At 46.2% G+C, this 15,186-nt stretch overlaps 1 protein-coding gene across 2 annotated transcripts; it reads right to left on the bottom strand.

Moving 5' to 3' along the window:
- Positions 1–606: 606 nt before the first annotated feature.
- On the bottom strand, positions 607–14,511 carry LOC101730340 (protein HEATR9-like). 2 transcript variants are annotated; one of them, XM_031894323.1, is made up of 11 exons: positions 14,426–14,511; positions 13,946–14,002; positions 12,395–12,525; positions 9,290–9,466; positions 7,677–7,769; positions 7,285–7,404; positions 6,611–6,684; positions 6,187–6,238; positions 5,366–5,452; positions 1,397–1,554; positions 607–848 (listed from the first exon to the last, which is right to left on the bottom strand). In XM_031894323.1, exons 3-11 carry the CDS (start codon positions 12,455–12,457, stop codon positions 770–772), a joined length of 903 nt encoding a protein of 300 aa, XP_031750183.1. In that variant the 5' UTR covers positions 12,458–12,525; positions 13,946–14,002; positions 14,426–14,511; the 3' UTR covers positions 607–769. The 2 variants fall into 2 exon arrangements, with proteins under 2 accessions (XP_031750183.1, XP_017944823.1); XM_018089334.2 differs by having other exon boundaries at positions 1,463–1,554.
- Positions 14,512–15,186: the final 675 nt, after the last annotated feature.

The raw sequence follows: 15,186 nt of genomic DNA, 5'->3' as shown, positions 1-15,186 counted from the left end.
GGGACTGCTGCTTACAATGGGGGGATCAGATAGGATCTGTGCCACTGTGACAGAATGCTCTGTTATACAGATAGCTAGAATCTCAGCCATAAAGCAGGGCAGGACTGCTGCTTACAATGGGGGGATCAGATAGGATCTGTGCCACTGTGACAGAATGCTCTGTTATACAGATAGCTAGAATCTCAGCCATAAAGCAGGGCAGGACTGCTGCTTACAATGGGGGGATCAGATAGGATCTGTGCCACTGTGACAGAATGCTCTGTTATACAGATAGCTAGAATCTCAGCCATAAAGCAGGGCAGGACTGCTGCTTACAATGGGGGGATCAGATAGGATCTGTGCCACTGTGACAGAATGCTCTGTTATACAGATAGCTAGAATCTCAGCCATAAAGCAGGGCAGGACTGCTGCTTACAATGGGGGGGATCAGATAGGATCTGTGCCACTGTGACAGAATGCTCTGTTATACAGATAGCTAGAATCTCAGCCATAAAGCAGGGAACAACTTCTGCTTTGTGTGAAAAAGACATAACCGTTTGATTACATTTCCCTGTGCAAACACACAAGCTGGTATAACCTTGTTAAAATATTACACATTACATAATCTTAGGTAGAAACTGAAACTTTATTTTTCTGTTAATAGTGTGCATGGTGCATGAAATATATATATTGCTGGAAAGTTAATATCTGTTGCAGCCTTGGAATCAAAGCATTAAAGGGACCCCTCAGGGTAAAGGGGCCACAGTCTTCCTGCAATGCTAGGGGGGCCCTAATCTCTAACTCCTAATGGATCTTGTGTAGGATTGGCCATGTTCTGTTCCAGGATCTTCAAAGCTTTGGAAGCCTCTCTAAAAACATAAACAAGAGATTAAACTGAGTACAGCGAAGATGGGTGCTTCTTCAGCCTCAGTAAAGCTCCCCATACACCATAAGATCCGCTCGTTTGGCGATGTCGCCAAGCGAGCAGATCTTCTCCCAATATCCCCCACCTACGGGTGGGCGATATTGGGGGAATTTAGGGTAATTCAGTCGTTTGGCCCTGGGGCCAAATGATCGAATTATAACTGCAGGTATAGGGAAAGTCGGTCCGGGGACCGCATCAACGAGCCAATGCAGTCCCTGATCCGACTAGATTTTCTAACCTGCCCGATCGAGATCTAGCCGATTTCAGGCCAGATACCCAGATCCCCATACACGGGCCAATTAGCTGCCAAATCGGTCCAAGGTACCCATATCGGCAGCTACTGTTGGCCCGTGTATGGGGATCTTAAGTTTGGCTTATCAGCTCTGGCTGATCTGGCTCATTGCTGCGGTTCAACGGTGCCTATAACTGTTGCTGTAAATCGATTGTTTGTCCTCTAGGGCCAAATGACTGAATTAGCCTGATATCACCAACCTTAGGTGGGCATAGCAGGAGAAGATCTGCTTGTTTGGCAACCACGTGTATGGCCACATTAAGTACCTTGCCAGACGCCCCATTCCTTGCTCCTTCTCCTTAAGGTTTCTCAGAACTGAGGAGTCCTTTAGATCAAGAGAGCAGAATAATCGGACAATCTGGAAGGGAAAAGAAGAATTTATGTAAAAATGTGTTTCTCCAACTCACTCATGTATTATAAAGAATAATGCACTCCCTACAGTAAATGATAAGGATATTAGCAGTCACTGAGGGGTTCTGTGCCAATATAAAGGCACAAGGCTGCAGGCTGAGTTATACAGGGAACTCTGAGTATCACTCATGTATTATAAGGGATAATGTACCCCCTACTGTAAATGATAAGGATATTAGCAGTCACTGAGGGGTTCTGTGCCCATATAAAGGCACAAGGCTGCAGGCTGAGTTATACAGGGAACTCTGAGTATCACTCATGTATTATAAGGGATAATGTACCCCCTACTGTAAATGATAAGGATATTAGAAGTCACTGAGGGGTTCTGTGCCCATATAAAGGCACAAGGCTGCAGGCTGAGTTATACAGGGAACTCTGAGTATCACTCATGTATTATAAGGGATAATGTACCCCCTACTGTAAATGATAAGGATATTAGCAGTCACTGAGGGGTTCTGTGACCATATAAAGGCACAAGGCTGCAGGCTGAGTTATACAGGGAACTCTGAGTATCACTCATGTATTATAAGGGATAATGTACCCCCTACTGTAAATGATAAGGATATTAGCAGTCACTGAGGGGTTCTGTGCCCATATAAAGGCACAAGGCTGCAGGCTGAGTTATACAGGGAACTCTGAGTATCACTCATGTATTATAAGGGATACTGTACCCCTACTGTAAATGATAAGGATATTAGAAGTCACTGAGGGGTTCTGTGCCCCCCATATAAAGGCACAAGGCTGCAGGCTGAGTTATACAGGGAACTCTGAGTATCACTCATGTATTATAAGGGATAATGTACCCCCTACTGTAAATGATAAGGATATTAGAAGTCACTGAGGGGTTCTGTGCCCATATAAAGGCACAAGGCTGCAGGCTGAGTTATACAGGGAACTCTGAGTATCACTCATGTATTATAAGGGATACTGTACCCCCTACTGTAAATGATAAGGATATTAGAAGTCACTGAGGGGTTCTGTGCCCATATAAAGGCACAAGGCTGCAGGCTGAGTTATACAGGGAACTCTGAGTATCACTCATGTATTATAAGGGATAATGTACCCCCTACTGTAAATGATAAGGATATTAGCAGTCACTGAGGGGTTCTGTGCCCATATAAAGGCACAAGGCTGCAGGCTGAGTTATACAGGGAACTCTGAGTATCACTCATGTATTATAAGGGATAATGTACCCCCTACAGTAAATGATAAGGATATTAGCAGTCACTGAGGGGTTCTGTGCCCATATAAAGGCACAAGGCTGCAGGCTGAGTTATACAGGGAACTCTGAGTATCACTCATGTATTATAAGGGATACTGTACCCCCTACTGTAAATGATAAGGATATTAGAAGTCACTGAGGGGTTCTGTGCCCATATAAAGGCACAAGGCTGCAGGCTGAGTTATACAGGGAACTCTGAGTATCACTCATGTATTATAAGGGATACTGTACCCCCTACTGTAAATGATAAGGATATTAGAAGTCACTGAGGGGTTCTGTGCCCATATAAAGGCACAAGGCTGCAGGCTGAGTTATACAGGGAACTCTGAGTATCACTCATGTATTATAAGGGATACTGTACCCCCTACTGTAAATGATAAGGATATTAGAAGTCACTGAGGGGTTCTGTGCCCATATAAAGGCACAAGGCTGCAGGCTGAGTTATACAGGGAACTCTGAGTATCACTCATGTATTATAAGGGATACTGTACCCCCTACTGTAAATGATAAGGATATTAGCAGTCACTGAGGGGTTCTGTGCCCATATAAAGGCACAAGGCTGCAGGCTGAGTTATACAGGGAACTCTGAGTATCACTCATGTATTATAAGGGATACTGTACCCCCTACTGTAAATGATAAGGATATTAGAAGTCACTGAGGGGTTCTGTGCCCATATAAAGGCACAAGGCTGCAGGCTGAGTTATACAGGGAACTCTGAGTATCACTCATGTATTATAAGGGATAATGTACCCCCTACTGTAAATGATAAGGATATTAGCAGCCACTGAGAGGTTCTGTGCCCCCCATATAAAGGCACAAGGCTGCAGGCTGAGTTATACAGGGAACTCTGAGTATCACTCATGTATTATAAGGGATAATGTACCCCCTACTGTAAATGATAAGGATATTAGCAGCCACTGAGAGGTTCTGTGCCCCCCATATAAAGGCACAAGGCTGCAGGCTGAGTTATACAGGGAACTCTGAGTATCACTCATGTATTATAAGGGATAATGTACCCTGTAATTTTTTAGGACTTTAAAAATTTACTGGGGTGACCAAACAAAGGCAAAAGTCAAGATACAAATGACATCACAGAGCACCAGTTATACACTACAACATCAACATACACTGTGTATAAGGACATATTTTACAGGTTGTTCATGGCTGGCGTGTATTAGAGTAAGCTTACAATTAGGCACATAATATCACTGGAGACAGTCCCATTGCTTTAACTATAATAATTTTCAATTTCACACCAGCAATTGTAAAAGGCATATTAGGTGTAGGCAGCACGGCAGAGGTTAAACAGGTTTGTTTGTGAGCACCGCCTCTCAGCCAATCAGCATCTGCTTTGTGAGATAATGGGCAAACAAGGCTTTATGACACATGATTAGTTACGGCAGATAAGGGGGTCAGTCAAACAATTTAGCACAGTTGAAGAGATAAGATTAGTAAATAGAAGCAAGCAACTAAGCCGGCCTGATCATTAGGGTTAGGGCTCTTGTACATGGGGAGATGAGTGGCCCGCGACTAATGGCACACTGGGGCCGGTGGGATGGCATACGTGGCGGCCCAGGCAACTTCGGCAATTTATGCCGCGTATGCCATCCCACGGCCGATTTACAGAGCCCTAAGAACCCACAGAGCGGTTCAGTCATCACCCGTGATAGATCTCTGCTATTGCGGGCAACAAATGTTCCAAAAAGGCTTTCCTCCTACAACAATGGGAGTCCCTGGTGGAAAGCCCTTTGCATCACTTCACCCAGTGAGTATGAGCTTTCAGAAGGAGAGTGCTACACATTAGAACTGCTTTCAGCTAACCTATTGTTTCTCCTACTCCCATGTAACTGGAGGAGTCCCAAGCCGGACTTGGATTTCTTACTATTGAGTGCTATTCTGATACCTACTGGGAGCTGCTATCTTGCTCCCTTCCCATTGTTCTGCTGAACAGCTGCTGGTGGTGAGGGGGGGAGATATCACTCCAACTTGCAGCGCAGCAGTAAAGTGTGCCTGAGCTTTCAGCCAGCGCTACTCATTAGAACTGCTTTCAGCTAACCTATTGTTTCTCCTACTCCCATGTAACTGGAGGAGTCCCAAGCCGGACTTGGATTTCTTGCTATTGAGTGCTATTCTGATACCTACTGGGAGCTGCTATCTTGCTCCCTTCCCATTGTTCTGCTGATCAGCTGCTGGGGGTGAGGGGGGGGCGATATCACTCCAACTTGCAGCGCAGCAGTAAAGTGCGACTGAAGTTTATCAGAGCACGGGTCACATGGCTGTGGCACCCTGGGAAATGAAGAATATGGCTAGCCCCATGTGAAATTTCAAAATTAAATATAAAAAAATCTCTGTTTCTGAAAAATGGATCTCAATGCAGGATTCTGCTGGAGAAGCTCTATTAACTGATGGGTTTTGAAAAAAAAAAACATGTTTTGCCATGACAGTATTCTTTTAATTACCTCTAGTGCCAACATCACAATACCAGTCTTTCACAAAATCCACACGTATACACACAGTATACACATCATACAGTACCTGTACACAAACAGATTCGCTCTGGTCCGTATCCACCATCTTCAGCAGCTGGTGCAATATACGCTTATGCCTCAGCCCCAGTGCCCCCTGGGAGAAAAAACTGTTTTAACAGACCAAGTACTGAATTATTAGAGATTTTAATTATGTTAACGCTATACTTTCACCCCCATATGTAATAAAAGGCACTAAGGAGCAGTAACCAATAGCAACCACTAGGATGATTGCTTTTAAACAGGTGACCAGTAAATGCTTCCTGCTGATTGGTTGCTATGGGTTATTGCTCCTTAGTGCCTTTTATTATATAAACCCCCCCAAAGACTTTAATATGCATACATACAGGGCCAGATTGGGCTTCCTAGGGCCCCCCAGAGGATCACAGGGCCCACTGGCATAACAATTATCTAGTGCCCTCCCTTTTAGAATGAAAGCTCTTGTGAGCAGGGCCCTCCCCCTAGTGTCTTCAATCCTCATCCAATGTAACTGCAAACCATTTTTGTGAATTGTTTATATGTACATGTTAACTGTTATGTCTTTTGTACCCCTCTATTCTGTAAAGTGCTGCGTAAATTGATGGCACTATATAAATAATAATAATAATAGTGATACACAGAGGTGTTACATAGGCCTGAGATGGAAATAAGAAAGGGCTGGTAGAAATTCTCCTTGGGGAAGGAGAGGGCTGGGGCCGCTAGGACATCCTCCTCTTGTATTTTAAACCCACAAACATTCATCTGGTGATTTGTTACCCTAGTAGCTCTGGGGTAGCATAGGGATATTCAACTCACTGAAGAAAACCTACCTGCGGAAAAGGTGACACTTACCAGAGCCAAAACCGCTTGCACCCTTCTCTTTTCACTTGGATCTTGCAGTTGCCTGTGTCATGTACAATGTACAAATAAATAATGAGTGGAAACGAGCAATAGTATTTAGAAATGGTGCTGTGCAAGAAATGGGTGTTGGAAATCGGAGATGATACTCCCTCTAGTGGTCACACTTAGTAGTTCAGAAGAAAGACAGTAATAAGTGGTGGAGAGATGTGGAAATGTGACTTTAGATATGAGATGGTAGTTACTTTATATTCCATAGGCTAATGCAATTTGTGATTTTATTTGTATTGATTAAAGTGGCTACTTATTTGCGGGGGGCCTGCACTGTCAAGTTACATCATTGCATACCTGCCTGAAATCATAACAGGAGCAGAGAGCCTACATAGAAAGCATAGCTAGGCTTGCACATATCACTGACCTCTCAAATGTATCCCACATGGATTTCTTCATTCCCAAAGATCCCGCTGTCATTCCTATAGCCTTTCTGACGACCTGGAAATCCCAGAGATTGGGGCAGATACTGAGAAACGGATATAAACAGAGGGCAAGTATCACAAGAAAGAGGAAGGTTAAGGGCTCTGGTACACGGGGAGATTAGTCGCCCGCGGCAAAACTCCCTGCTCGCGGGCGACTAATCTCCCCGAGTTGCCTTCCCCCTGCCATCCCACCGGCGAACATGTAAGTCGCCGGTGGGATGGCAGACGCGGCGGGGCGATTTCGGGAAATCGCCGGGAAAGCCTCGCGAGTCTTTTTCGGCGATTTGCGCGAAATCGCGCCGCCCAAGGACCATCACAGTGCAATGCATTGTGGGTTATGTAGTTCCTAAATGCTGTCTGTAAGCTGTGGGGAAGTTGTTACAATTTGAAACATCAATGTTTTAGTCCCTCCTCCCCTGCCAGGATTTCAAATGATGCATAAAGAGAAGAACTGTTTTGCAGCTGGATTTCAGCATATAAAAATGGTATTTATTCAGACTTTTGAAGGAACAGATTACAGTGATAGGTATATTAGGGGTTTCTGTGTTGTGTGGGGCTCTTCTGAAGCTGGAGTTCCCCTTTAATTATCTAATTTCAGGTCCATTTTGTGTCTCACCAGTAGGGGGTCGCTGTATATTTTCTCCCTCAGTACACTGTACACCTCTTTCTCAAGCCCCTGTTCCCGTATTCGCTCCAAACCAATGCACTCCAGCCACCCGGCGGCTTGGATCCTGTGCTGATGCCACAACAGAGAACATCGGTTAGTACTTTCTAAGGGGAGAATCCATGAGACGCTGTAATTAATTCAGTGCCATTGTGGTAGAAGGAATCGGGTGGGTGTTATGGGCAAACCCAGTGTGCAGTGACAGGCAGAACCTGATAATGGACACTGGGTTTGCCCATAACGATTCCTTCCCCTGGGTATTAGAAAGCGGCATAACAATATTTGCAATAGCTAGATATAGATCACTGCCTTGCATTAATCTGCCCAATCCTATTAGACCTTACCTGGAACACAATGGAATGAAGCAGTTGGTGCACAAGTCCGTTAGTAGTTGTTTCATTGTGCAACTTTATTTGGCCAACCAAGGCACTAAGGGCCTGTAGAGAAAGAGAAAAGTCAGGCCTAATTCATATACAAAGATGGACAATATTGCCTACTTACAAACACACTTAACAGGCACAGAAAGCAGTCAGGTTAGACCAAGGTGGAATTAAATAAGCCCCAAGCCGTCCACTATAACATATATACAGTAAAGGCCTTCTTAAAGGAGAACTAACCCTTAAAAATGAATTTGGCTACAAATGCCATAATTTATGAACTGTGCTTATTTCCAAAAGTTTCAGTATTTTAGTAGCAGCAATGATCCAGGCTTCAAATTCATCACAGGAGCTCCCCATGATGCTAAGTGTCAGTGGCACTGCACATGCTCAGTGCGCTCTGGGCAGCGGTTGGGAAGCTGAGCTTAGGGGTTGCTGCAATTTTCAAGCAGAAAATGACTCTAGCCTGTCATAGCTGATGCAACTGAGCTGATTACTAAATTCTCATGTTAATTGCACTGGTATCCGAGCTGTCATTTAGTAATTACCTGTATTAATTACTAGTCAGCCTTATATTGTGACATTCATATTCATTCATATTTTATATATACAGTATATTGTGTGTTGGTCCCTAAGCTCAGTAACTGAAAGCAGCAGAGAGAAGGTGCAGTGAAGCAGCAGAAAAGGAGATGGGAGGCTAATGGGGGCACAGATCTTCCCTGCTAAAGGGCTGGGGTTGCCTTGGGTACTACAGAACCCTAAGACATAATGTACAACATTTCTGCCCTTAGTTTGGCTTTAGTTCTCCTTTAAAACCAACAAAACTGTCAACCAGGGGGCATAACTTGGCATTCACCAGGCCCTATGCCCTACTGTCATTTATGTAAATATTGGGTGGGGGCCAAGCAACTGGAAATCACAGGATATCTATGGGAAAGGGGGGCAAGTTCTTACCAGGTCCCCACTCTCTGTGGGCTCCTAAGCAGGGACTTTCCCCTCCACAGTTATGGTCTTTTTGTTAACTCACCTGGATATATGGGTGGGTTGAAGGCAGGGGTGTGGGTAAAGCATTACTTGGTGTGGTTGGGCCATAACTGGGCATGGCTGTGGTACTACTAGGGTTGCCACCTCACCCCTTTAATACCGGACACATATTGATTCCACATCCTCCATGGCTAATTAGCTATTAATTTAGATGCATGCTGCAGACTGAACTGCTTAATATGCAGCTATGCATAATGCTTCTAAATTATTTGCTAATTAGCCCTGCAGGATGTGTGTCCCATATGGGGCCGGTATTCAATGGGTGAGGTGACAACCCTATCCATGATAGGCTCATGTTAAAATAAACACCCAGAAATAACCTCATGGTGATTAACATCTCTGCTGGCATTGCAGTAAAGTACTCAATAGTATTCCTACCTCATTGCATTACAGCTCACAGACAAATGAAATATTTAACTTTCAAAGTTAATTAGCAATTCAAGCCTATGGATATATATATAGAAAGAAGCATGACATTGCCCTTTGCACCCCCAAAGGAATACGGAAAACACTGAGCGACAGTCAGGTCTCCCCACCTTCATCCTGAACTTCAAGTCCTTGTGTTCCAGGTAAGTGAGTAGAGAGCAGGAAGCCTTCTCATTGTGGTTATCCACATAGGAGAGACACGTGGCTGTCTGAAGTGGCATCTCAGCCCCTTGCTCTCCACATGCCAAGCTCTGTTCCAAGGAAGAGACTAAACAGACCTTGGACTCCTTGGGTTCAAGGGAAGAGAAAATGTTATATTGTAGTAATTACTCTGCACTTAAACAGGCTTCCCCTACCAGATAGATACAGGCCCAGACTGGCAATCTGTGGGTTCAGGCAAATGCCAGAGGGGCTGCTGTAAGGTGCCATAGACAGTCACTATTTATTGGGCTGGGGGGGCTGTTTGGGCCTCTGGGTACTGGGAATGCCAGGGCCCAGGCCCAGACTGGCAATCTGTGGGTTCAGGCAAATGCCAGAGGGGCTGCTGTAAGGTGCCATAGACAGTCACTATTTATTGGGCTGGGGGGGCTGTTTGGGCCTCTGGGTACTTGGAATGCCAGGACCCAGGCCCAGACTGGCAATCTGTGGGTTCCGGCAAATGCCAGAGGGGCTGCTGTAAGATGCCATAGACAGTCACTATATATTGGGCTGGGGGGGCTGGTTGGGCCTCTGGGTACTGGGAATGCCAGGACCCAGGCCCAGACTGGCAATCTGTGGGTTCAGGCAAATGCCAGAGGGGCTGCTGTAAGGTGCCACAGACAGTCACTATTTATTGGGCTGGGGGGGGTGTTTGGGCCTCTGGGTACTTGGAATGTCAGGGCCTATTTTGAACTCCAGTCCAGGCCTGACCAGATATACTAAATACTGACTTCATCACAGCTGCCTTTTTGTGGGCTCATGTTCCACGGAGTCACTTAATAGAATGCGGAGATAATAACCGCAGGGGTAACTTAATATTTCACTGGTATTTCAGTAATGAAGCAAGGTGAGAATCGAGCCTCGGGCGCCGCTGTTGCACCACGTGCGTTCTCTCCCATGCAGCGCACACAGCTGTAGGAGTGGCACTTCCAGTTTTAGGAGGATTGGATGTAAAAGGTTGTTCAAGTAACATTAGCCCACTGGTATCTGTAGTTGCCAGGCGTATAGAATGAAGCCGGTATCTATCTCTATGAGCTGGATCATCCAGTTTACCCTCATGCAACACTGAATACACAAAAAATAATGGAAATGTTACTAAACTTGCCCTGTAATGGGGCCACAAGCTTGAGTACATACCAATATGTTGGCTCAGTATAAATTAACATACATAGGAATATATTAGCTATGGGTGAACATTCATATCAAGCTCAACTCTTTGAGCATTTAGCTTCTAGGTCCCCTCTGCCCTGGGACAGCCCACTAAGGTTAGCAGGGGCAGTTGGCTGCCGGGGGGTTTGCAGCAAAGGGAAGGGACAGGTGGGGTCTTGATATAACTAAAGGGGTCCTAGCTGGCTATGGAAGCTGCCAGAACTCACTGGAATTCAAAATAGGCCCTGGCATTCCCAGTACCCAGAGGCCCAAACAGCCCCCCCAGCCCAATAAATAGTGAGTGACTATGGCACCTTACAGCAGCCCCTCTGGCATTTGCCTGAACCCACAGATTGCCAGTCTGGGCCTGGGTCCTGGCATTCCAAGTACCCAGAGGCCCAAACAGCCCCCCCAGCCCAATAAATAGTGAGTGTCTATGGCACCTTACAGCAGCCCCTCTGGCATTTGCCTAAACCCACAGATTGCCAGTCTGGGCCTATGTCCTGGCATTCCCAGTACCCAGAGGCCCAAACAGCCCCCCCAGCCCAATAAATAGTGAGTGTCTATGGCACCTTACAGCAGCCCCTCTGGCATTTGCCTGAACCCACAGATTGCCAGTCTGGGCCTGGGTCCTGGCATTCCAAGTACCCAGAGGCCCAAACAGCCCCCCCAGCCCAATAAATAGTGAGTGACTATGGCACCTTACAGCAGCCCCTCTGGCATTTGCCTGAACCCACAGATTGCCAGTCTGGGCCTGGGTCCTGGCATTCCAAGTACCCAGAGGCCCAAACAGCCCCCCCAGCCCAATAAATAGTGAGTGTCTATGGCACCTTACAGCAGCCCCTCTGGCATTTGCCTGAACCCACAGATTGCCAGTCTGGGCCTGGGTCCTGGCATTCCAAGTACCCAGAGGCCCAAACAGCCCCCCCAGCCCAATAAATAGTGAGTGTCTATGGCACCTTACAGCAGCCCCTCTGGCATTTGCCTGAACCCACAGATTGCCAGTCTGGGCCTATGTCCTGGCATTCCCAGTACCCAGAGGCCCAAACAGCCCCCCAGCCCAATAAATAGTGAGTGTCTATGGCACCTTACAGCAGCCCCTCTGGCATTTGCCTGAACCCACAGATTGCCAGTCTGGGCCTGGGTCCGGGCATTCCAAGTACCCAGAGGCCCAAACAGCCCCCCAGCCCAATAAATAGTGACTGTCTGTGGCACCTTACAGCAGCCCCTCTGGCATTTGCCTGAACCCACAGATTGCCAGTCTGGGCCTGGGTCCTGGCATTCCCAGTACCCAGAGGCCCAAACAGCCCCCCCAGCCCAATAAATAGTGAGTGTCTATGGCACCTTACAGCAGCCCCTCTGGCATTTGCATTTGAATTGGCAGATTGCCAGTCTGGGCCTGGAAGCTGTGGTGGGACATCACCAAAGATTAAAAAAAACAAAAAAAAAAAAAAACAGCAAAGTTGATGGGTCCAGCACAGAATTGTACAAGAAGGGCTTGAAGATAAGGGTGAATAGAGGGGTGAGATAAATGCAAAGGCATTTAAGAAGTGGAGCGCCACAGTCCTCTAGTCCACAGAAAGAACCTATATACCAGGTATAGGCCACTAAATTTGCCCAGCGGCAGTAACCAATCAGCTGGAAGTATTAACTGGCCCCCTTTTTAAAGCAGAAGACTTATTGGTTCCTATGGGTTACTGCTCCTGGGCAAATGTAGTGTCTTTTATTACATAAGGGGATTAATAGCTACTGGGTACCAGGCCCAGACCGGCAATTTGTGTATTCTCGAGAATGAGGAGACTGCCATATAGACAGTCACATTTAATTGGGCCAGGCACACAGATCCTCAGTCCGGACATGCTTGGTACCTCCGACCCCCAGATGAGATCTTCCTTCTGCAGAGAGGTCTCTAGAGTGCCCAGAAGGTCCATCCTTAAGGCGGTGTGAGCTTCTTCGAGATATCGGGTCAGCACGTCTACAACCTGGGCTTCCAAATGTCCTGCAAGCGGAACCACAACACATGCGTTTGTCTCATTCCTTTCAGACAGAACTCCTTTGGGAGGCCCATGCCAGAAGGACACAAGGAGAATGTAAGGGTGAAAGTGACTGCACACTGGGCTGCTGGCTGTAGGAATCGGCACTGCAATATTATCATCTTGTTTTATGGGATTTTACTTGCCCTTAAAATTTGGATCTAATTGTGTGCTAGAAATATCTCATGCAATAGCAAAACACAATCAACAGTCACTTCAGAGACAGCAGCAACTTCAAGTCAGGCAGTCGGAGCCGGGAAAGAACGAGGCCGAAAACACTTTCTTACCCAGTAAAATTAGAGCTTTTACAGCCTCATAACGGAGAGCGTGACAGTCTTTCTTTAGCTGCAGTGAGAAGTTCATTTGGATTATTATTATTCTGCACAGAGAATTTGGAGTCCCTGTTCTGCAGAGCTTACAATCTTTTGTACCTGACTCAAAGGGCTTTTACCCACAGTCACAGTGAATTGCCTGGATAACAGAACCTAAATCTTTGGAGCCTCAGCAACCTAATATTTTCTTGCTAAACTGTGCTTAGTACAGAGGAATCTGTACTAATCTCTGTACTGGCTATGAGCAAACATAGGGTACTGTTCCTGCTGAATTGTGCTTAGTACAGGGGAATCCCTATGTGCCATAGTTTTATGGTATCTCTCTGTACAGGCTATGAGCAAACATAGGGTACTGTTCCTGCTGAATTGTGCTTAGTACAGGGGAATCCCTATGCTGCCATAGTTTTATGGTATCTCTCTGTACAGGCTATGGGCAAACTTAGGGGTCTGTTCCTGCTGAATTGTGCATACTGTAGTACAGGGGAATCCCTATGCTGCCATAGTTTTATGGTATCTCTTTGTACAGTCTATGAGCAAACTTAGGGGGCTGTTCCTGCTGAATTGTGCTTAGTACAGGGGAATCCCTATGTGCCATAGTTTTATGGTATCTCTCTGTACAGGCTATGAGCAAACTTAGGGGGCTGTTCCTGCTGAATTGTGCTTAGTACAGGGGAATCCCTATGTGCCATAGTTTTATGGTATCTCTCTGTACAGGCTATGAGCAAACTTAGGGGGCTGTTCCTGCTGAATTGTGCTTAGTACAGGGGAATCCCTATGCTGCCATAGTGTGGCAGGTTCCCACAATGCTATTATCAGGACAGCAAGGAAAATGGCTCTTATTTAAGTTGGAAAAATAAAGTCAGTTTTTATAAATGAACAGTTCAAAACGGAAATTACAGCTTTCATCGGGAGGATAAAACAACAAAAATACACCAGGTTACCGCACCCACTGCCCGGGTTTAAAGCCTGCTGACGAGTCAGATGAGGTTAATAAGGGCCAGCTGGTCAGTCTGTACCAGATTTACTACATGGGCTTTGATGATAAAGTACTTACTGCATCTTTAAGGGCAGCTACAACACAAGGATTTCTGTATCCATGGAGTCCCAGTGCCTACAAATGAATACACACACATATATATATAATAGGGAATTTGAGGCAGAGTTTGAAATAACAGAACAGTGTGGGGCCTTATCTTGGGAGTATTGGGGGTGGAGTTAAATCTTTATTTGTGGAATAATTGTTAAAATGCAACTTTAAACATGTTCCATCCTACTTGTTGGCTTGTGGGTTTATAACTGGAGCCCTGTTGAATGAGTAGGGCTCAATGACTACTGCTATAGCTGAGCAAGATGGCAGCAGCAGGGCCACAGAGTGCTCTAGATCCTTTTAGTACCTTAATACAGTCGATGCCATCCCGCAGAGAGCTGGGCACGTATATTTTCTCTGCAAGCTCCTGAAAAACCGTAATGAAGGTCACAAGAGCGCTCACAATACATAATGGGATGGATTCACACACATGGAAGCCTGGCTCACCTTTAGCCTTTGCCATTTCTCTGGGTGTGTTTGGGGATCCAAGATTCTAGATTGGGTTTTGGCCGAATCTAGAACCACAACTGTTGTTGAGGCACACGTCTTCACTTTCTTCTCTGTCCTGCAATCGGAAATACAGAACTATGAAAAATATATGTACTCCGAGCATGGAACTTCTTTGCTTGGGACACAGTGTGCCCCAGCCCTCATAGCCCCGACGACCCAGACCTCTTCCCCGCCGGTTCTCCCCAGCTTATCTCCCTCCTCCAATCACACTTAAGATATGTGTTATGTATGCACTCTCAGAGGGAGAAAGGTTGGGCAGGCAGTGGGGGACCCTGGGGGGCGGCGTGAGAGGGCAGTGGAGAGAGGGCCTGTGCGGGGTGTGGGGGCCCCAGGGGCAGTAGCCCGGTGGGCCCTGCACACCCCAGTCTGACCCTGACTGCATACAATATTGTGATCATGTTTATGTAATCTTGTTATACGATAAGTGGGGCTTAAATGAATACTGGAACCCATGGAGTGGTTCAGTCATGGGCAACTAACCGCTCCAAAATGACTTTTCATCAGCGGCCATAGAAGTCACCAGTGGAAAGTCCACTGTAGTAAAAAAAAAGTGGTAATCTGAAGTTTCCCTGCGGTTAGTAGCCTGTCATGGCAGAGATCTATCACGGGTGACTGAACGGGTCCTCCAACCTGAGGTAGCTGCCACCAAGTTCCACTGTGATTTTATAACAACTGACTGCTGAGGAGATAGAGAAGAT

Source organism: Xenopus tropicalis, chromosome 10 (assembly GCF_000004195.4).
Source record: "Xenopus tropicalis strain Nigerian chromosome 10, UCB_Xtro_10.0, whole genome shotgun sequence".
NCBI classification, from domain to species: domain Eukaryota; kingdom Metazoa; phylum Chordata; class Amphibia; order Anura; family Pipidae; genus Xenopus; species Xenopus tropicalis.
This window is presented reverse-complemented; position numbering and strand designations above follow the sequence as displayed.